The sequence below is a fragment of the Anneissia japonica genome, unplaced genomic scaffold, assembly GCF_011630105.1.
Source record: "Anneissia japonica isolate Jap-2015-1 unplaced genomic scaffold, ASM1163010v1 scaffold2030_len652032_cov178, whole genome shotgun sequence".
NCBI classification, from domain to species: domain Eukaryota; kingdom Metazoa; phylum Echinodermata; class Crinoidea; order Comatulida; family Comatulidae; genus Anneissia; species Anneissia japonica.
The window spans coordinates 289802-313143 of record NW_022705472.1 but is presented as its reverse complement, the minus strand read 5'-3'; the positions used below and the strand labels follow the sequence as shown (position 1 = coordinate 313143).

The 23342-nt window shown below is 35.2% G+C and overlaps 3 protein-coding genes and 1 non-coding gene across 5 annotated transcripts in view; 3 read left to right on the top strand and 1 right to left on the bottom strand.

The window, feature by feature from the left end:
• Positions 1-546: 546 nt before the first annotated feature.
• On the top strand, positions 547-11309 carry LOC117105516 (eukaryotic translation initiation factor 3 subunit D-like). The gene is made up of 14 exons (XM_033246678.1): positions 547-775; positions 2145-2190; positions 2839-2975; positions 3240-3386; positions 4579-4706; positions 5256-5388; positions 5620-5715; positions 6449-6497; positions 7704-7831; positions 8133-8218; positions 9053-9182; positions 9429-9571; positions 10052-10244; positions 10839-11309. Exons 1-14 carry the CDS (start codon positions 650-652, stop codon positions 10935-10937), a joined length of 1641 nt encoding a protein of 546 aa, XP_033102569.1. The 5' UTR covers positions 547-649; the 3' UTR covers positions 10938-11309.
• LOC117105540 lies at positions 5806-5873 on the top strand. The gene has a single exon (XR_004444926.1). It is a non-coding gene; the product is annotated as a small nucleolar RNA R38 (small nucleolar RNA).
• Positions 10965-13433, bottom strand: LOC117105517. 2 transcript variants are annotated; one of them, XM_033246680.1, is made up of 7 exons: positions 13362-13433; positions 12820-12980; positions 12482-12575; positions 12192-12351; positions 11932-12087; positions 11559-11746; positions 10965-11360 (listed from the first exon to the last, which is right to left on the bottom strand). In XM_033246680.1, the coding sequence occupies exons 1-6, from the start codon at positions 13380-13382 to the stop codon at positions 11583-11585; spliced, it is 756 nt and encodes a 251-aa protein (XP_033102571.1). In that variant the 5' UTR covers positions 13383-13433; the 3' UTR covers positions 10965-11360; positions 11559-11582. The 2 variants fall into 2 exon arrangements, with proteins under 2 accessions (XP_033102571.1, XP_033102570.1); XM_033246679.1 differs by having other exon boundaries at positions 10965-11746.
• Positions 13434-14393: 960 nt separating this feature from the next.
• LOC117105515 overlaps positions 14394-23342 on the top strand; it is a 14524-nt gene continuing 5575 nt past the window's right edge. Inside the window, exons 1-11 of the mRNA XM_033246677.1 lie at positions 14394-14563; positions 14887-15007; positions 15646-15754; positions 16817-19163; positions 19460-19716; positions 19942-20118; positions 20302-20461; positions 21447-21588; positions 21776-21904; positions 22686-22768; positions 23108-23302. Of these exons, the coding sequence (XP_033102568.1) occupies positions 19106-19163; positions 19460-19716; positions 19942-20118; positions 20302-20461; positions 21447-21588; positions 21776-21904; positions 22686-22768; positions 23108-23302 (1201 nt within the window). The 5' untranslated portion in view covers positions 14394-14563; positions 14887-15007; positions 15646-15754; positions 16817-19105. The remainder of the gene's footprint in view (positions 14564-14886; positions 15008-15645; positions 15755-16816; positions 19164-19459; positions 19717-19941; positions 20119-20301; positions 20462-21446; positions 21589-21775; positions 21905-22685; positions 22769-23107; positions 23303-23342) is intronic.

Sequence of the window (23342 nt, the reverse complement as noted above, 5' to 3'; positions counted from 1 at the left end):
ATATAGGCCTAGGCCAGGAGGTAGGTCTCGCAATTTATATATATATATTACTATTATAAACAATTAAAACAAAAGAAAAGATTACAATTAATTAACATACATCGGGTCTTCAGTCTTCGTTAATTAAAAAGTGACGAATTAACGATAAATGAAAAAAATTCCAATTTATTCCAATAATTTACGCGAGCACGGAATTTACCCAAGCACGCACACGCGCAAATATTCGATTATATATGAATTCTAATACGCTGTCCATACTAAGTGATGTTAATTATAAAATAATATAATTGTAAACCCAATTAATTGTGTGAAATTAGTATGCAGTGTACGTAACTTATATACTTTGCATGAGTCATCGGGAAGATCATGACACAAAATGACGGTGTGTACCACGTGACTTTCGCAAACCAAGGAGCGGAATGTCGCAACTCCTTATAATATGGCTCTGGGAACCAGCGCCCTCAACAATACATGAACTTTACTACCTCACAAAATGTTTGCAGTCTAGCACGATTTTATTGAACAAATAAAAGGCATGTAAACTGCAGTATTATCTTCGGTCTCTCCGTGCCTTTTTTCCGTCAGAGGAAGATCATGCTGGCAGTTCTAACGCGGTTTTGAACAGATTTTTCACAATAAATATAACACAATGAGCATTAATTTTGTGCCACCAGTAATTCAAGAGAACCCAGATGGATGGGGACCTTGTACTGTTCCAGATCAGTTTAAAGATATTCCATATCAACCCTTTTCGAAAGGTGACCGTCTTGGAAAGGTATGGGGAGGCGAGGCGCGCAGCGCATCGATACCCATCGATCGTGGATGTTAAGCTAGCCTAGGCCTATTTCTAGAAGGACAAAGTTTGCGGTCTGGCTGGGTGGGTTGCAACTAACTGGTAAATTGACCGGGCTTAGCTAAATGCGACGATGGCGTATTTTATGGCATTTATCAATATACAATAGTTGTTACCATCACTGATTGCTATAATAATACTAGGCCTAGCTAGGCCTATTATTAATATACTAATAATAGGATTTTATTTTATTAATATAATTGGTACATTTTTTCAATATTGCCATTTTAACCCTTGTTTTAATTAATGATTTGCTTTTGCCTTTTACATGTGTATTGATAACTTTGTCTTAATAAATGTGTACGGCACTCTGGTCTCTTTTGGAAGGGCGCCTAATAAATGATTATTATTATTATTATTATTATTATTATTATTAATTATGACCCTAAAATGTATGCCAGTATTTTTCCATGGTTTATAATAATTAGACTAATGCATATGCAATTTTTCAAAAAAAAAAATCTTTTTTAGTGAAATTTTGCCAGGAATGGGGCTTTAATAAAAAGCCAAACAAAACACTTGGAAAGATTTGGAAAGTTGGATAAATAAAAAACTTCAAATAGAATTACAATTTTCAAAGGAAATGATAATACTTGGAATGAATGGAAAAAATAATAACTGTATAAATCGTGACGTCATTACCGTAACTCCCAATGTCATTTGCCTATTCTCTAGCGTGATTTTTTTAGGTTCGTGTGCAAAAAAAAAATCCTCATTTTTTTCGTCACCGCGAATACATCGCGCACTGCGATAAAAATTGAATTGTAATTGAAAATGACTTTCGTAAAGCAAGCTTAATTAGAACCCGAAGAAAGTTACTTCAAATTCAATATTAAGTATGAACAATTAATTAATTCATTGAATCAATGGACCCTCATAAACACAACAAACTGAACGTTTAATAGAATATAGGCTAATGTTACCGGCGCCTACTATATTTCTTTGTGGACCTATCGCAAAATCAATCATAAAAAATTCATCCACATTTATTTTTTTGTGTGGAACAAAAAATCCGTCTTTAATTTGACATTTTTTCATGTTTAGGAATGTCTGAATTCAGTTAACCTAGAAATTTTTGTATTATATTTATAAATCTTTATAACATATATATATTTTATAACGATTTATAAATATAATACGAAAATATAATGTGAAAATCAGAGCTTTAAAATATAGACTACTGTAGCCTATACTTCTAAACATGTTTAAATTTAAGAGTAGTACAGTAGATGTTTATTCCTATTAACTTAAACATAATATACACACGTGGCATGTCTTTCTCACTTCTCAGGTATCAGACTGGACTGGTGCAACCTACACAGACAAGAGATATTTAGGTATTTATAAAATTATATCTTCATATTTACCCTAACTCATCCCTGCCATGGACTCGCTCCTCTGACAATAAGAAGAAATTTCTGGGGAAAGCCTGCCTCTAAAACAACCTGTTTACATCACCAAATATACTAGAAACACAAGATAAAGTTCTCCACAGAAGAAAAGTGTTCCACTGAAATGCATGGTGGGAACACAAACAATGGGCGCCATTGAAGGTAGACATTGTTGCCACCCATAAGATACAAACAAGTATAAAAAAATCAAAAGAATAAAATTACAGAACAAGAAAGTGTAGAATCGTATGACCGGACTGTGATTTCCATCACTAGAAAGCGAAGGGCGCCGTGTACGTCTGGATGTGAACTGGATAAACGTGTGTAAATTGTTATGTTGAAAACTAAAGGGTGCCACTTAGGACTGGATTTGCGTAAAAGATGTGACGTAAATCCGCGTCACTTTTGCTATGCGAGTGCTCTATCTTGTATTTCATCCATTCTTGCCCAGTTTGTTGTTCTCATGTATCTGGTGAAGTCAACTGCTCCACCTTTGAAAAATACTAAATGTGTTTATTAATCAATTTTATTGTCTGAATGTTTTTGTCTGATTTAATTGTTGGTGGATCGATATTTATTTACTTTTGGTTTTAGGTCGCTACAATACTCAGTTTGGTTCTGGGACTCAGTACTCATACTATCATGAACAGGATGAATCAAGCTTCCAGCTTGTTGATTCTTCAAGAATCCAGAAACCAATCTACTTGAGAAATAGGCTTAAATTTAATCAGGTAAAAAAGTATTCTCTCGATATTGCGCTCTCTTTACTCACTAATAAAAGAACATTCTATTATTCTGCTGAAAATTTAAACATCCTGAATAGTCTATCCTTTTATTGGTTGTAATGCAGTATTCAATATTTCTTATTATGAGGGGATTAGTTTTAGTTTTGTCTCCTGATGACTGTCCTGATGTTTTAAACACCATTCTCATCCAATTTTCATTTGTTTTGGTTGGTTGAATGTGTTTTTTTTTTTTTAATTGCAAAATTTCAGCGTAATCTACGACGTGAACGGGAGCGCAGAGAGCAGAAGGATACCAGCAACCCGCAGTCCTTGACGAAGGCGCAGAAGGAACGTCAACGCCAAATGCGACGTCTGCAAAAGCAGTTTGGCAAGTCTCGGTGGAATCGTAATCGTTATGTAAGTGGATTGTGCAAAATTATATTTTGAATAATAAATTTAAATTGTAGAAGCTGTGATATTTTATTTTACTGTTACTTTAACCACATGATTCAGGCAGTGAACTTCTTTAAGTGACTTTCTACAAATAGATTATGTAAAGAAACCACTAATTACTGTAGTAATGGTTGGATTGTTGGGTTTTTTTCCAATTTGTGGTACACCCATGGTAACCCGGGAAAATCTTAAATATATTTTTCTGCTGGGGTGTTTTTACAGGGGTGGAGGGAGGTCTAATCTGAACCCAAACACTGAGGTAATCCAACTGTTCTCAAATGGTTTTTGCTGCGAAGCAGCCAATTCATATTCTTGACAGCAATTTGACCTCTGAAAGGTCATTGTTTGTCAAAAATCAATCGCCTGAGACAACTGAAAAGCAGAGTTTCCTTCTTTCGTTCTGCCGGGTAAAATCAATTACTTTGGGCGACGTTTGTAGACTAACCTACTCGTACCAACGTCGGTATGTCGCGACGCTGGAGGGAGTACTATTCAGCGTTTTTACTATATTTCTAGGTTTCCTATTTCTACGTTTAATCGGCTCATGTCGCAGCCACAATATTTTGAGGACAATATTATTTACGAACACAGTTAAACTTATTTACTAGCCTATTTCAACGTGCTAATTATTGCATTTAGGCGACGCTTGTTGTAGACTGGCATAGTGTTTGCGGAAATAAATACCATTTTATACACATACGCAGATCGATTCGCCAGCAGCGAGTCATCGCCAGCAGCAGAGAGCCATCACCAGCAGGGAGATGTCACTGCAGCAAAACACTATTGTACCAACGCTGTCCTAATAATATATAGACAATGGGTCGTGCTCATATTATTTGTTATATTTTTATTATTCATTATTTTCACTTGACTCGCATAAATAACTTTGTTCGAAGAACATTTTATGCAGTTGTACTTCGCAGCACTTCACTTGCAATTTCTAGTTATACTCTTCTAATTTTATGAGAAGACTAGATTGGAGGAGGTACATTTCATTGTTCAGCTTTTTGATTGATGACAAAATAATTTTTATTCTTGAATCTTGATGAGCAATTAATTAAATTATGTAATGAAGCCAATAAGTTAAAATTAGGTAACAATTAGTAAATGGGCCACGAATTTAATTTAAATTTCAAGATATTTTTATTTCCAATAGCAACAAAATCAAGTTAAAACGAGGGATGCTTCAGTTCAAGTTCGAAATGAATGGCAAGTGGTGGAAGAGATGGATTTCCCACGACTCAGCAAACTAAGACTTCCAGAAGTCTCCAGCCCTGAAGACATGTAAGCCTAGCTTTCTCCAAAGAGTATACAATGGCCAGAAGTCTCCTTCTGATTTTGCATGCACACCAAAATGAAATGAACAGCAATACTAAAACGAGTTAGCGGGCATCTATATAAAATTCAAATTGAGTTTAAAAATTTGAATACAAAGAGCATGCGTTTTAATAAGAACGACTATTACATATACATCATCTGTTTTGAAATCAACTTATTTTTTGAGATATGATAATGCTTAAGAGAAAACCCGAGAGTCGGACCTCTTTCCATTATATACTCCATTCTCATTTATATTATATTTCATTGTTTGTGTATGCCATTTTTATTTAATTAAAATTTGATAAAAAGACAAATTGAATGTAACAAACCCATAATATCTTCCAGTGTTTCAGAGAAAGCCCAATAGTCGGACCCCTTTCCATTCTATACTCTGCTTTCTCATTTATCTTTTTCGTTCTTTGTGTACACCATATTTATTTTTTCAAATTTTAATGAAAGCTGATCATTAGAAACAAAGTGAATGTAACAAACCCATATCTTAATGTTTTCCAGTGTAACATGTGGTGAATTGGAACACTACGACAAATCTTATGACCGTATTACCACCAAAAATGAGAAGCGACTAGCAAGGGTGAATCGAATCTTCCATAAGGTTACTACCACAGATGATCCATTAATTAGAAAGGTTTGTTAACATTATATTCAATTATAAAAAAGTTGTTATTGCCAGGCATTGTATCTTTGAGTAATGATGGACATCTTGTTATCCCTGTCTTAAGAAAGATATGTGGACTTCACACATCTGAGAACTCATTCACAATGCAACTACTGTATTCTATTTTAGTTGTAATTTCCATTATTCAATTATGAATACAATTTTATTTGTAAAAACAATCGTTATTTGTATCTTGTGCAGCTTGTCCCTAAAGGCAATGTTTTTGCAACCGATATCATCTTGGCAACCATGATGTGCAGTACTCGGTCAAACTATTCTTGGGATATTGTCGTTCAGGTATAGTAGCAACTACACATATTTTGCTGGGGGTTACAAATTTCTGATATTGTTATTCCTATATTTCTATTACTTTTCAAAAAAGATTGCCGAGTTAATGATGATTTTTGTTATCCCTGTCTGAAAAAAACTGAGGATATGTTAACTCTGAAAACTCGCTTTCTATTTTGAGTTAAACTTTTTTTGTTTTGTTTTGGCAGTTGCAAGTTGAATAAAATAACAAATGTAGTTTTAAAAATCTGACAAAACAGACATTCTATATTGTGGACCAAAAGGAAACAAAAAACAACAAAAATTTTGATTTATTCGGTGTAAACACCAAGGATAGCTTACAGAAGTCTATAATAAGACTTATTTCCAGTGGGGTCCTTCTGGTGATGATTGGGCAGTACACCGGGAGACAATCCCCTATTCTTTTCTGAAGAGTCTACTGCGTTCTTTAACGTGCACATGGGCCATAAATGCACACGAGACCAATGACTTGAAAGTCTCATCCGAAAAACGGTGCGCTATTGGAACTTGTATTTCATCCCTCCAGCTGAAACACAAGGAGAGGCAGCGATGGGAATTGAACCGTGGACCTAGAAATCTCCATGGTTCAGCTCACACACAGTGGCTACCACCAGATTAGCCGACTGAGCTAAGCTGCTCTCAAAAAACTAACTGACTAGTATTTATCCATAAAACAAAGAAAGTAAAACAAAATGACAACATTTCACCTTTCTTCCGACAGCGTGTTGGTGACAAGCTTTTCTTTGACAAGAGAGATAACTCCGAATTTGGTAAGAACATTATTTAGCTCCTTGGAGTTAACATGTGAACAATGGGTGCGAGTACCTTTTATAATATCTCCAATTAGGTGAAGATGATGATTTTTGTTATCCCTGTCTTAATGTCTTAAATAAGATGTGTGGAAAATATTTCTATCTGACCATCACCTTAATATTTTTTGTAGAATCATGATTATTCACATCATTGTTTTCACAATAGTATTAGTTTTTAAACGCATGTGGAGAGCTGAAAGCTAGCTAGAGTGTACTCTCTGGGCTGCGGTACCTCCTGTGCAGGGATTGTCTCGAAAGTTCCGCTTTTTTTCCCTTTTTTTTTTTTTTAAGAAAATGTTTTTCTTGCTAATTCTCCACTAGACAACCGGGCAACATAAGGAGTAAATAGGCTAGTCCGGAGCGGTTTTTACTAGACATTGTACGCCGGGCTAGTACTAAATCGAGCCCTGTTATTGACATCATTGTTTTCACAATAGTATTAGTTTTTAAAATGTTAATTTCTTTTGCGATACCTAAATGGTATCTCACTTTCATTCACATCTAATGCTCTGTCCACACTATCAAATTGCCCATATATAGTCATGATGTGCCTATATATGGGCATAATGTGATGTCATCATGACCATATTTAGACATTTCACATGATTTTGTCAGAATTTGATAGTCTGTATAAGGCTTAAAGCTCTGTGTACAATAATCAGATTTCTCTAACAAATATCAGGGATTTTTTAAATATGATGATGTCAAAAAAAAACAAAAACTGGTGTAACTAGTAACCGTTTGTTGGTATGAATGCAATTGCGGCGGGACAACAATTGGATGCACACATTTAAATATGGTCTAGAAGGAGATAGTCTTAACTTAAATAGGTTAAAAAGTATGGTATGTAAATAGTGTAAGAAGACATAACATTGAATAGACATTGCACCTATGAGATGGCTAGATATCATTTTTCAATAGATTGCTAAATAAAATAATAATAATATCAAATAATGATATATGGGTATGCTAATCACACTAATAAATATTGTACATACATCCCTTTCCCTGACGGTTTTTACCGGGCTGACCAAGCCGAGTCCGTCGTAGGCAAATCCAAGGTATTTGATACTTAGAATGTTGTAGTGTGACAGATATTTACCCTCTCTCATTGTCACATATTCAATGATTTTGACCCCACCTTCATTTTTTCTTTATGTGCAGATTTATTGACAGTGAATGAGACTGCATTGACGCCACCTCAAGAGGAGGGCATGCATACTAATGCTCCACGCAACCTGGCCCTTGAAGCAACTTTTATCAACCACAATTTCTCCCAGCAGTGTCTAAAGGTGAATAAAACACAAATTTGATAGTCCAGACAATGCTTTAAGACATTGTAGCATGGCATCAACCATTGTAATACCATAATACAACAGAAATGTTAGATTTAGCTTCAGGCTAACCTCGAAAATGGTATTTAGTGGCCTAAGGTATTTGGCAGGCATGGGGTCAATTACAGTGAAAATGTAATCAATTACATTTTCACTGTAGTGCAATTGACCACATGCCTGGTTTGTGGCTCGGACGAATCATTCAGAGGAAGAAGCAATTCATATAATCATTAATTGTCATTATTATTTTCTTCTATAGGGCTCTGAGAAAAAATTCAAGTTTGACAAACCGAATCCATTTATCACCGATGACGACGAAGGGGAGGTAGCGTCAGTAGCTTACAGGTAAACTCCTAGCTAGTGTCACCTTTTGTAACATAGTAACATAATTCAGTTCACATGAAATGTAAAAACCGTTTGACGATATTAGTGATGTAGTTATCCATGTCTTAAAGAATAAATGTGGATACAAAAATATCTGAGATACTTTAGTATATGTATATATACTTACAATAGATTATATTGTACATTATATCTTTGACCTCTCTTTTGGAGAGGAGTTAACATTTGTACTGAATTGCTATACAGTATATTAAGGTTAGTGCAATAACACATCATTAGTGTCCAGGTGCCAGGGAAATTATTGTTTTAAAGTATAGAGTTAGCAATCCAATTTATTGTTAGCCAGAGTATAAATAGTAAATACTGTATATATAATAATAATAATATTTATTTGGCAAAATATACAGAAAAGCATGGATTGCCTGGATAGAGAGTGGGCGAAAGCCCGAACAAGATTTGCTCCCTATCCTTCATATTATGAAATACATTAGTACAAAAAACAATCAGAATTAATCGGCAACATATAATGGCTTAATTAAATTATTCTTAAAAAGAGGAAACATTAACAGAGTTCCAAAGTAGAGGAGGCAGCTTTTACCAGAGTCTGGGAATGCATATGAAAGGCCAGTTATAGGTTGATATGATCTTTGAAATTAGAGGTAGATAGCATAAAAGAAATTACAAACAGGTCAAAGTTGAAGGTATCGTTTGATATATAGTTCATATGATTATATATCAAAGGATACCTTCAACTTTGTCCTTTGATATATAGTTCATTAATTGAACCTTATTATTTATGGCCATATGATATAATCCTCCTTTGTTTTTTTGTGGCAGGTACCGCAAGTGGGAGCTTGGAGAGAATATTGATCTCATAGTGCGATGCGAGCATGATGCCGTGTTGATTGGATCGTCAGGAGAGACAAACTTTATCAACATCAAGACTCTCAATGAATGGGATACCAAGGTTTGTTGTTATTAGCATCTTGAGAGTACCTTGTATTTTGTAGTTTCCACTTCCAATAACAAAACATGTAGGACAAATTGTTTGATATCAGTGATGTTATTTTGTTATCCCTGTCTTAAAGACAATATGTGGATGCTAAACTTTCTGAGATAAACACAAGTATTAGATGTTGCATGTTAATTACTGCAATATATGGTGTATTGCAGTATGCCAATTTTGATTGGTTCTTTGATTGATTGTTGCTAGGCAACAGCTGCAGCTGAATGGAGACAGAAGCTGGACAGTCAGAGGGGTGCCGTGCTTGCTACCGAGGTGAAGAACAACAGCTTTAAACTGGCTAAGTGGACGTTGTGTGCTTTGCTGGCGGGATCCGACTACATCAAGTTTGGGTAAGTCTTGCATTATGGTGTAATTTAGCTATTTTATGATTAGAAATAATGAGAGTATCTGTATATCAGTTATTTACCTTCTAAAATACATAAATGTATGTTGTTAATTGGTAAAAAATAGTCCATTGTTATGCCATATGAATGTACAAGTGAATAGTTAAGTAATATTGAGTAATATAACATCGGTTCAAAAGTACTGTATGTTGTTATCAATGATGTTATTCTGTTATCCCTGTCTTAAAGAAAACTTGTGGATACAAAAAATATCTGAGATAAGCAATCTTTGTATATTACAGTTATAACCATAATTTATGGTATTTTGTAATTAAAGAACATATTATGTAAAGGACTTCTCAAATGCCTGACCTTAATCAGGTCTCCACGCAGTCTTTAATACTGTACCCTATTTCACTATAATTTTATATGGTGCAAGTTTGAATTGTCCATTCCGTAGTTAAATTGCTTCTTTTTTTTGTGAAGGTACGTGTCGCGTGTGAACCCTAAGGACTCTTCGCAGCATGTGATCCTAGGCTCTCAGCAGTTTAAGCCGAGTGAGTTGGCCGCTCAGATTAACCTGAACATGGACAATGCTTGGGGTATCCTCAGATGCATTATTGACTTGTGCTTCAAACTGGATGAAGGCAAATACCTGATCCTGAAAGATCCTAACAAGGTAACAGTACGCTAGGGGGTAGCGCTATAGTTTTATTAAAATGTTGATTAAAAATAACATGTAATATGTAAAATAATATTTTTATGACAAATTATAATGTAACCATGGATATAGAAGACAATTTTTAAGCAACCAAGTACAGTGCTTTAGTTGACTACTCAAAATCATGTAGAATGGTTTTAAAAAATCAACATTTTTTTTTTACTCTATGAGAGGGGAGGGAGGGGGTACCGCAAATAAGTACCGTTTGTACACTTGTGAAAATCTAGATAACTGTGAACGACCCCGTAACGAAGTTGTGGTAAAAATTGATATTGGTAAATATAGGATTTCTTTCCCAGTGATACCTGCCCTAAAACCAGTCAGTATTTGTTACAACCTAACATGTCTTTATATTTTGTATTATTAAGGACACTAATGTGTGTGATAAGCACAGCTGTGAAGGCTCAAAAAGTTGTTAGCATCATTTGCACTTTTTTGATTATTTAAAATTTCACTCCTACATATGATGAGAAATTATAATCCTAACAGGATTTCGAACCCCTTTCCCTGTTGATGCTTCTTAATCATTTTGCATGTTGTTTTCTTTTTTAGCCCATGATCAGAATCTACAACATCCCAGATAGTACGTTCAGCTCTGATGAGGAGGATGATGATGGCGACGATGAAAATGATGATGTCGACGACCAGTAGATTATAAAGACGAAGATATCAAAACCATCTGTTCCGATCTTACTTTTATTTATAAAGCATAGTCTGTCTTTTTATCATACATCATCTCACATTATTATCAGTCCTATAAACATAAAACACTTTTAACCAACTTAATACTCAACTTGTTCTTGTTTCTAATCAGATGGGTAGCAATGGTAAAATGTTGAATGTATTAGTTTGTACACCATACATGTTTCATGATGTGTATTCAGTTACCAAAAGTAATAATGTTGTAAGCGCTCTGATTATTTTTTCAGACTTCCAAATGTGCTGTATGTGCTCAATTATATTATTTTCAGCACTTAATTTCTTAGAATCATACATTAATAAATTACTGGTAATATTATGTGATTGGATATTGTTGCAAGTTGTTTTTGTTTCATATACTTCACAGTACCATTTCTAAAAATTAAAAAAACTTTATAATAACCATTTCTGACAAGAATTAAAGCAACTTACAAATACAATAAAAATGAATAAAAATATAGTCTGAAACACAAAATTTCCTCCAAAATAATAACCATTTTTGTAAAGGAATTAACACAATCAAATAAATAGTCTATAAAGTACAGTAATATAAACTCTTTGAAAAAAAACAACTTTTAATCATTAATGCTGAAGAAGTCATGACTCCTTGTTTTTCTTGGTCTGCACTTCATCCCCACTGTTCTCTGTGGACTTCCTCTTTTTAGACTTTTCCTCCAAAATGGTTGGATCTAGCTTGTTGGCCACATAATTCGTCCACAATGTCAACTCTACTGTGTGAGGTGTCCACTTCTTTTCTGGATCTAGGTAAAAAAACAGTATGCAATTAACAGCTGCTTGGTAGTAAAGTGAAGTAAAAAATACCTTCAGTATGGGTGATTTAGATTCCAAGAATTTGTCATATTGTATGACAGGTGGAATACAATCAAAATAACAAAAACAGTGCTGGTGCCAGCGAAAATCTTCTGTATATTATTACATTCCTCACCTTGTTTATTCAAACGTTCCACACATTCCTGGATACTTTGCATGTATTTATCAAACTGCTTGGCATTGTAGTTAAGTGGTGCTAGGCCTGGAATCTCCAGCATGCTCTCATCAGCCATGAACGCCACCTGATCAGGAGCTCCAGCTGCCAGGATGGCTGAGTATGAAATTAACATCAGAAAAGCACCAGTCAATAACATGAAGACATGCATAAGCAATACTGCTTCACAAATCTAAATAAAAAACTACCAGACTACTAACCAGAAGCTGTGGCTGGTCCAACTGCCTTCAAGACAACAAGGTGTTTAAGAGCTGATTTTAAATCTGGTAGGCTCTGGAAGGCTTTTTTGCTTGATGTCTCTACCAGTTCCGGAGTGTTTGTTTGAACTAGTTCAGCGAGACGTGGACGAAATTTACCCCTCTGCGGAAACAGATTTCTTTCAATATTAATTGCCTTTACATACTATTATTAGTGATCAGAGACATGAATATTTGGCTTCTTATAAGCCTACCAGTCTATCCCAGATCTTGTACTATATAAATAAACTTACAGCAAGCTTCCAACTCATTAGTTTAGTCAGTTCAGCATGGGTCAAGTACCTATCCTTTCTGCCTTGAATATCATGACTCAACTTCTCTTGGTACCTTTTGGTATAAAAAAAAAGTACTGTAAAACAATAACTACAAGAGATGCAAGTGACAGAATACGTATGAATGATAGAATGTAGTTTGGCCCTAAATTTACAAAACCAGCAATCATCTGACATTTCATTCCATACATTTTTTCTCTACCTTCCGGTGATCTTTAAAAAAATAAGTTTGTGAAACAAGGCTATAAAAAATTCTCGCATAAGGCAGATAGATGATTATTTAGTGAATTATAAAATACCACTTATCCAGCTCAATCAAGGTTTTTCCTGCTTCTGGTTTCTTTATGTTTGATGCTTTCAATTTCAACACCTGTTGGTAAAGACCCAATACTCGCATCCACTCATCAACATTTTGGTTTCTGAAGAATGTTGAAGACATGATTTTAAAATCAATTCCACTCTGGGGAGAGAAGTGATGATAACCGATCGTTAATTATCCTGTGTTTTAATTGAAACGAATTGTAGTGATTCTCAAACAAAAACAAGCCTAATCTGGATCTGTATACGCAACATGATTTTACAACGTCTGGCCTTGGTGATTGCCTGGGAAGGTCTAGGTCCCTCCCCTACTTGTACTAGGCCTACTCCGGCTAGGCTAGGGCTCATCTAAGCCTAGGGCCTAGCCTGAGTATGGTCCTAGGGCCTAGCTTAGTAATCGTAGGTATAGGCCTTCCGCCTAGCCAAGCGGTTTAGCTACAAGTATCTAAATTTGGTCTATGTTTCTGAAAAAAGAAATATTAATCATGTTTTAATCCTTCTGTGTGTGTTTGGGAAAACTCACCCGTTTTGAAGTCCGTTTCATTCATTTCGCGCGGTACATACCGCCGCCAACGGCTGCAAAAGTTCCCCTTCATCAATCATCTTCCCAGGCAGTTGTCGGTTCGGACCGCTAGTAAAACACGGCCGTCATAATACAAACGCACATGCGTAGAGTGAGCCTATGCCTAAATAAAAAAAAAAAGATTACCACCACTGACACTGATATTCCACCCCTTAGGGAAGACTGTTTTATAGCAATGGTCTTAGAGGAATGACTTTAGTAAGACTGTCTAAGTGATAAAGTTGGCTTTATTTGAGAAGTTAAGAATACCAGTTAAGACCATTTTATAGCAATCCGCCCCAGGACTTTACGACAGGGCTTTAAAGAAACATTATGCAGAATGGTATACATTAATTTCATTTGTGCTCCTACTGTTTGCAATGTAACTTTATTTCTGTGGTTTCCAGCCATGGCAATACCTGTCTCTTATACACATAGATGTGTATAAGAGACAGGGCCTAGAGAATCATCTGCCTGCAGGTAAGCATAAGCTGGTCATCCGACCATAGGCCTACCCTCCTATATTATAGTATTTCGTATTTGCAGCATTTTTATATATTGGATTTGCACAAATTGGCATAGGTCTATGCATTCATTCAATATTGATTAGCTTTGCCATTTGCAAGCAAGAAACTCATTTGTATTTTCCAGGCAGGGGTCCCAAGTTAGACGAACAAAAGGTAAAATGTGGCCTAGGCTTAGTCTGTTGATCAGTGGCGTAACAAAGGAGCTGGAGCCTTTCAGGGTCCTAGACCCTTCAGCGGAAGGGTGTCGGGGGTGCTGCTGCAGTGTTTTTAGCATTCTGTGATGTATTTTAATGCATTTTTTACACATTCAAAGTTTATGTATGTATGTAAGATTATGTTAAAAAATATTTGAATTTTTTGGGGGCCCATTGAGGCTCTGGGGCTGCTAGAATAGATAATACAGCAACAGAATAGATAATACAGCAACATTAAATTTTTTTTTTTTTTTTTTTGTCTAACACCAGATTACTATTGTTGCTGCAATGTCGTTAACTTCAGTGCATTATTCTGTCATTCTCTTGATTGCTGTGAGTCATGTTTGTTGCCAGACAGCCGTCAACAAGACTGGTCTAATCTGTGACAGTACTGATCCACTGTTACTGTGTGATGTGGATAATTTGCTAACAGAAGAAAAATGTAAGAAAAACAATGAATGAATATCATATCCTTAAGACAATACATAGCTCTGCATTTTGTGAGGCGCCAATTGACCATCTGCTGTATACATTTACAATACCGAAAAGAAATTCTTGTTTTATTCAGCACTTATTTATTTAGTATGATCATTATTATTGTGACAATTATTGCATTTTATTGTAAAAATTATTGCATTTTTATATTTTATGTGGTGACAGTGGACGATCTACTGTACATTTATAATACCAGAAAATAATCCTTGATTGTTGTTGCCAAGCATTTTTTTTATGAGCATATTATTATTGTGATGATCATTGTTCTAGCGAATCAACTGGAAGCTTCCATCAGTAAGGTGAACAATGGCTCAGTATGTGTTTGTAATAATTGCACCGAACAGCATGCAGGATATGTAATAGGAGTGGCAATCGTTTCAGAGCTTGACAGGTATGCCAGGCTCTTTGTGTTGTTGTATAGTATTAGTATTAGAATGCGACATGGTACATGCAATCAATCGTTTTTATTTACAGTCTGCCACGGACAATTAGCAACCACATTGTATCATCAAGCTCTCTTAGAGGGCGGAAATGGATTTGTTGCCTGATGGTCATAATAACCGCTCTATAAATTATTGCACAAAAGTTTTATTGTGATGTAGTTGGATTTATATAGTGCTTTATAGTGAAACTGTCTCAAAGTGATCGAGATGTGGACTAGCTTTTACAGTTACCATCTTGTTCCTTCCCTAAGGGTCACTTTGTGTCTGAGCTACCCGAAAAACCGGTACCAGCTATTCTCATCTGTCCACAGCAGGGGCTGAATGGACCAATACACTGGGGTAACCCCCTACTAGTCTTGAAAGATGTACTGGGTTCTTTAAAGTGCACGCAAGCCAAATTGTGTACAATGGGCCTACGGTTTATAGTCCTTAATCTGAGATGACTTGTCCCACCTCCAGAGAACCATAGGCAAGCATGCCGTTCGAACCAGCACTGATATTATGGCTGTACATTGCCGTGCCCCTGCCTTGACCTTATGGTTATCTTACTTAAATTGAATAAAAATTACAATAATTGTTTTTTTAGTGAGGAAGATGGTTTAACTTTTGCTGAGAATTTAAGACATGAATGGCTTTTTAGTAGAACATCATGTGATGATAGTATACTGCTATTGTATTCATTTAATGATGGCAAGGTGAGCTATTATAATATTGCCTTATCATGATTAAAAAAAATATAATCATTATTAAATAAATTGTTTTATTTAATCCACTTTTATGTGATGAAATCTATACATTTTTTCAGGTGTAGAATGTAAATACAATAAAGTATTGTACTTTTAAGCCCTGTCCATGTGACATGACTAAATATGGTCATGATGACATCACATCATGACCATATATAGGCACATCATGACTATGTATGGGCATACAACAAGGGCGGATTGCTATAAGCGGTCTTTAGACGGTCTTAACGGTTAGCCGGCTATAATCGTGACGTCACTACTGGTCTATGATTATAGACCATTCAGTTAGCCGTCTTAAATTTTAAAGCCTACTTGGAGGAGGCTTAAAACGGTCTTAAATCATTTTCGTCATGGCTTCTGCTGATTAATTCAGCAGTGCAACGGCAAGACCCGGGCCTAGATCATGAAAGTCGGAGAATCGAACGACGAATATTTCGCACACTTCTCAGCGTCTGTAAAAATTGGTCTACATTTATTTACGTTCATTTTGATACATTTTGCGTGCGTCGAGCATGCATGGCGTCGCCCTCAATCTTACGTTACCAAGGAGTGCTTGTTTGCGTTTCAATACTCAAAGCGGTCTTAGGGAAGACTGTTTTATAGCAATGGACTTAGAGGAATGACTTTAGTAAGACCGTCTAAGTGATAAAGTCAGCTTTATTTGAGAAGTTAAGACTACCAGTTAAGACCGTTTTATAGCAATCCGCCCCAGGACTTTACGACAGGGCTTTAAAGAAACATTATGCAGAATGGTATACATTAATTTCATTTGTGCTCCTACTGTTTGCAATGTAACTTTATTTCTGTGGTTTCCAGCCATGGCAATACCATGTTATAAAATGATGTATAAATGAAAACATTCAGTTTTATATGAATAGTGGTCCTATTTCTGGTTGTTAACTTACATTTACTTTTTTAATTGCTTATCAATATCTCTACCGAGATCCAGCATTGTGGTTTTTTTCATTATATGCTCTTAATTTTTATGATTTAAAATTTTATATTATACAGCTGTTTATTGTCATGGGACACCCATTAGAAAAAAGAATATCAAACTCAACGATAGATCAGATACATCAAGATTGTGATGCGGTTGACTCAGTGGTGGATTGTCTGGAAATGGCTGTGGTAAAGCTCGATGAAGCAGTCACTGAGGCAATCAAGGAGGAGGAGACCCCTGATGATAACCTAATCTGGGGTATCCTTGGATTTGTCACCATTGTTACAATATTAGGTTTTCATTATTATATCAAATATTGAAAAGGTACACTTTTAATTTTTGTTTCCAGGATTGCTTAGAAATGGTGTCATAATATCTGAAAAATAAGTGATTGATCATGATTATATGTAATATTTATAATTTATTTATATTTTGGCGGTGTAAATTAAAACAAAAAATATGCAAGGAAACTTTATACATTGTGAAGAAAACGGTGAATAATAAAAAAAAATGTCTTTCATAATTAGTAGACTATATTGTATTATATAACACAATATAGAAAAAACTTCCATCCATTAGTGTAAGTAAACCCACCTAATTTTGTTTGGAAGATTTAAGGAAAGATTTAAAGGTCAGTCTTACTGCAATAGTTTGTTGTATTATGAAATGTTAGTAGAGTGGTACATGACTTTTATGCATAGGGACTAAAATTATTTTCACAAAGTTTTGTTTTTGGTCCACTTGATAGGTATAAAACATTAACAATTTCACATCCCTTAAATATTTTATTGTTTTTTAGTAATATAATTTTTAATAATAATATGTTTGACTTTTAGTCAATAATTATGGGATATATTGATGCTTTACATGTATAATGGATAAGAGAGAGATCTATTTTATATCTAGTGTACAATGTTTATTAACAATGGTTCTGATACTTTTTAATGTATTGTTCTGTATTGACAGCACTATTGCAGAGGTGGTTAAAAGACTGCATATTGTACGGTATTTCAATTCACTGCTGTTAATATAGCAGGTGCTTATATAAAAACTATTAATGATAGTGGTGATGGGGTTTGTAGAAATAAGTAAAACAATAATAATAAGTAAGTTAACCCCATAATTTATTTTATATGAGATTTTTTGGTGAAATATACAATAGTATATAATATATTATATTCCAGTACTGTAATTTTATATTATACTGGTATTAAAAATACACTGGATTGTGAATGAAAGTGATAACAAAAATGAATGAACTACTAATTTTATTCCATTGTTTGGTTTAACTTTCATGTTGACAATGATGACAGTGACGACCATGACGGTTACAACAATGACATTGACGGTGAAGGCCAGCCATAATAAGTGCTTATTGCAATGATGATCATGGCAATGTAATGTAAGGGAATTTATATTGTGCTTTATACAGAGGTCTTGGGATGTTGACTAGCTTGCACAGTAACTTCCTTCTCCCTTAGGGTCTGAGGTCAGCTGCAAGCCGGTGCCAGCGACTCTCAACTGTCGACAACAGGGGCTGCATGGATCAGTTCACCAGGATAATAATAATGGCCTCTACTCGTCTTGAAAGATGTATTGGGTTTTTTAAAAATGCGAATGAACTTATCCAAGAATTATTATTCCACCATATATGAAATACAGTGCTGTGTACTTGGTCGCACCCCAGCCTTAACCACTCTGCCAGTCGACACAATGGTGATGATATTGATGATGATGACGATTATTTAAACAAACAAACAAACAACATAATTAAAGAAGCCCTTCTTATGACTTAGTAACCCTATAGAAAATATTGACATTTGCTTGTAATGCCTGGTTTATTTCCACCCTGTAATTGCTAACTTTAGCCAACTCATGTTAGTATTATAAATTTGACCCCTCTTAAAAAAAGATAATACTATTTGATTTGACCTAATAAATAACATTGATACAGTACATGGGATCTTGCAGAAAAATATGTATTTGAGTTATACTAGTTGATAATTTGCATTAATAGGTCGAATACGAACCTTTTGTTCGTTTGTGGCGTTAATGAAATACACAGAATCATTTAGAAAAAAAATATTTACACTAATCAGAATGCTGTCGATTTATATTAAATATAAAGTTTAGGTAAGAGCAGGTATTTACAATACTCTATGCCGATTGTAATCTATCGATAAGCAAACAAATTATCTCTGACAACCTTTGAGCTAACATCTGTAGACATCAAAATTGATAAATCTGTACAGTACACAATTAGAGCTGCTGTTATTTCCCGCAGTAGGCTCGCCTGTCATGAAACAAATTGTTGCAGGTTTTATAAATACAGCACAATTATTCACCCAAGTTGGGTAAGAATGGGGAAGATTATTGGATTACTACTGCTGTTAGGATCGATATGTAGATGTTCTGCAGGTACGTATTATTCTGTCTCCTACAGGTATGGAATTTCTGATATCTTCTTGGATCAACCTCTCTTCGACGTATGCTCTCTGCTTTCGTATTTTTCTACAACTTGTAACTGGCATCGGTTGCATATTGTACCTTTGTGACTTGCATGCCTTTAATAATCAATTTCTCTGTTTTTGAATATCAAATTATACTTGGTAGGTGTCTATTAAATGCTATGTTTGAATGTTTTAGAATAGTTTGTATTCATAAAATTTAGCTATCACGTAAGAAAAACAATGAATAAATTGTTCCATCAACAGGTGTTGCATTCCCGAGCGGTATAGTATTTGAGCCCGTCAATTTCACTGACGTCACTGAGGAAAACTTGCGTTACTATGCTGATCAGAAGAATACGGGAACGGAACTGTTCTTGACTTCAGAACACATATCCAAGAAGCTATCCCTAAGCTTGAAAGTTTCGGATTTTGTGGACACAAGTAGTCTCTACTTCAGGGCTCATCCAAAGATGTTTGAATGCCTTCAAAAAGTGAATACTAATATGTCAGAATCAGGAAAGGTACGTGATTCTATGTAGAGAACTCTGGATATTCAATACGTCGATGTAATTTAGAGATGAGATCCTTACATAAGATATTATTGATGTGTTGTTGGGAGTTTCAGATGGATTTCCATTCCACAACCATTCTTCTGGTGTATTACTTGCTCGTTTAAATTATGTTTTTAAGTTGTTCATTCTTTCCTTTTACATGTGTTGATTTTCTCTTGTTACTATTTTAAAAAGATTAGAATTGTAAACGGATACAAACCAGACGGACTGATCACCGAAAGGAATGATCAAAACCGTTACATAGCATCAGGAGCTGGTTGTGACTTCAAAGTTGAGGATTTCAGTGGATTCAGCTTATCCATGCATAACGTTGCGGACGTTGTTATTCAACTGTGTGTTCCAATATTCCAGGTAACTTAAGCTTAATTTTAAAAAATAAATAAAAAAAATACTTTGATCGAATAGACACACCGAAATACGTTCAGCTTAGATCTACATAACGAAAGAGCCTAGATCTACATGACGAGCGGTCGACTGACGAAGAACACGATTGGTTTGAAGGCTAGTACTAAATTGTTGTTAATGTTTCCTCAGAAAATTAACAGAGACATCGGAATAGCAGTAATGGACGACCGAGTGCACTTACACATCCGAGGTGCAGAAGACGGTGAACCGTATTTTAGTGTCCAGGATGGTTCCATGACAGATGGTGAATTCAAAGAACACGCCTTAGATGTTATCGATAAAGCTTATGGTAAGTTACGTTCGTCATTGTAATGCTTATAATCAAAAGAGTAATAAGACAAATATATCGTTCTTTTGTTTACATGGTTTATTAGTCTAGGTCTACTCGCATGGCGAAATGCGTAATATCATATTAAAATCGTGTCTATAACCACCGTGTATATCTGTCACAAGTTTTCCCGGATTCGCATACTGGACAATAGGTCCTACTCGGTTACAAACAAATAATATAAGACGCAATACATTTAATGCGACCACTTCTACAATATATTTCCGTCTTCAAGACTTTCGTTGAATAATACATTCCAATGATTAAATAGCGTCGTTTCTGACTTGTACACACATCAATAACAATATCCCCAATAAAGTATAACTCAATAATCCATGGAAGTCAATAAATATACGGTAATACGTTGTCATGGACCTCATCAATAGGTCCCAACTTTACAATTCACAAATTAATTTGCAACACCGTGACTACCGTTCAAGTAGCTCGTTCTGATTGTTCTACCACTTTCCACAACAACTGACTTTTAAACAGCATGCACATGCCCCATTGTCATTCAAAATATATACGTATCGCCTGAACAACCAGACCAGCGCAAACATTCGTTACGCCACTGTTTTATTAAAATTACACGAACTTCTTACAATATCAATAAAATATGCAATTATTTTGCTACTTATTTTTATAAAACTGATTCTTAATATTAACCCAAATGTTTAACAAAAACCACTGATGATGACATAATTAATGTCGAAATATTGAATCCCAACACGATGGCGTGTATTTCAATACTTGGAGTATGTATTATACTTTTTTAACAAAAACATTCTTTTTAAATATTTCATGAGGCTAACATATAATTCCTGGTATTTTCCCATTAAAACATGTCTTTGTATATGCCATACCAAACTTTGTATATTGAAAACAACTTTTATCAAATAATGGATAACTAATCAAGATCAACTCGTTTGCATTCAATTCGTCTTAGATCCTGTCAAATTTCCATCAACGTGCTCTGTGGATCCATTTACATCTGGAGAGACTTATCCAGATCACGTCACGTCGGCAGAGGAAGCAGTTGGAAAAGTGGATTATCCAATCAGAAGAAACGACACTGAAGAGTTTAAAAAGTAAGATTCTTGTTCTTGTTCGCTGATGTTTTTACGGTCTTGTATGAATGCAATTATAATTGAGTGTGTGCCTAAGGGTGTATTCGCGTGTTTGATGTTAGGAACGCGGTATGTAGGTGAATGCGGTGGGTGTGTGTAAATCACACACACCAGTAAATCATGTACTTGCGTTGTTTTGTTTCTGCAGATTGGTACAGTATCCAGCTCGTCTTATTGATTTCGAGAACTCAGAACATTCATCCGCTTGGTGTGGACTAAACACTCGCAGTTGCATTGATTGCAGGCAAACTATACACGGATCAACATTATCTTCAAGGTAAGTGTTGATGATGTTGATAATGATCAGATTGATTGATTATTATAATCATTACAATTTATATAGGTCTATAGAATGATTGTGATTCTTCTTTTTTTGGACTCTTCTAACTACGGAGCTTTCGATTGCACGACGACGGTAGGGCGTGCAACGTAATGACGTCACTAAAAGTCATCTGCGCATGCGAGAACGTTATAGTCACGGCGTCGAGTAGATTCTGGAACGCAATTTGGCCAAAAATCTACGTATGCAGAGAAGTAGGATGCCAGGTAGGACGGTCACGCATAAGTGATTCCGTTCTAGCCTCGCGTCGTTGCACAAATCGAAAGTTCCCTAATGTTATGACTGTTTACATTTTAACTAATCTTTTGACTACTGAATTTTACTGCTTTATCATTTTTACTACCTTAACTTGTGATTTGAACTTTTTCGATGTACAGTATTTTAACAAAGTTCAATTTATTCTGTGTTTTAGGTTAAGCTTTGTATCATATTTGTTTATATACTGTAATTTTGTATCGCAAAACAGGACAATGTGTACAACGGGTTGTTACACCCTCCTGATATGTTATCCTGTATAAATATGTTCAATAAATAAATAATATATAAATAAAAAAAAGATGGGTGATGCTAATGATAAATGTAATGACTGTTAATACTGACCAAGCGTTAGGCCGACTTGGAGTATATTTATTATGATTTGTATACAAGAAGGTTATAGATGACTTGATTGTATCATTATTATGTACTTAAAATATAAAACAATGTTATTTTATGATAGATGTTCAGATCGTACAATGACTGCTAGGCTGATGAGTGTGCTGCAGAAAGTACAAAAGATGACATCAAACGCGTTTACTGGAGGTAGTACATCTATAATCAATGGACTAAGCTGTATTTGAAAGTTATATGTATTTTAAATGAGCATTCACGACCCTATGATTGGCATTAATATTGGTGATGATGGTGGTAATTTTAGTGATGATGAAGTTGACAATGATGATGATGATGATAATGATGATGGTGAGGGTGATGTTGAAGATGACGATGTTGATGTTTTGATGATGATGTTGACTGTGATTATGGTTACGGTGATGAAGACGATATTGATAATGGTGATGACGACTATGATTTTAATGATGATAGTTTTTATGATAATTCTGTACTACATATACTAATTGTTAAAAATGTTTATGTCAACAGAAAAGCTAGTTGTAATGGAAGCCTGGGATGAAGCATACGCTGATGCGCCAGAGCTCAATGGTGATAATCCAGAGGGCTCACTACATTATGAAGGTCGAGCTGCGACCGTCAGACTATCAGGAGGAGATGCAGCGAGACTTAGTCACGTGGCCTCGTTTGCAAGATGCAGTGGTGCCGATTACGTAAAACATAATGGTTGGTTGTTGATAAGCTCACCCAGGACATATGACTTTTG

Excerpts from the sequence above, each read along its gene's own strand:
- LOC117105516 (XM_033246678.1), top strand. The coding sequence starts at position 650 with ATGAGCATTAATTTTGTGCCACCAGTAATTCAAGAGAACCCAGATGGA. Across the intron at positions 776-2,144 it reads AAGGTGACCGTCTTGGAAAG|GTATCAGACTGGACTGGTGC; the intron begins GTATGGGGAGGC and ends CTCACTTCTCAG. Across the intron at positions 3,387-4,578 it reads GGTGGAATCGTAATCGTTAT|CAACAAAATCAAGTTAAAAC; the intron begins GTAAGTGGATTG and ends TATTTCCAATAG.
- LOC117105517 (XM_033246679.1), bottom strand. The coding sequence starts at position 13,382 with ATGAAACGGACTTCAAAACGG. Across the intron at positions 12,088-12,191 it reads TGGACCAGCCACAGCTTCTG|CCATCCTGGCAGCTGGAGCT; the intron begins GTTAGTAGTCTG and ends TTTCATACTCAG. Across the intron at positions 11,747-11,931 it reads GGAACGTTTGAATAAACAAG|ATCCAGAAAAGAAGTGGACA; the intron begins GTGAGGAATGTA and ends TTTTTTACCTAG.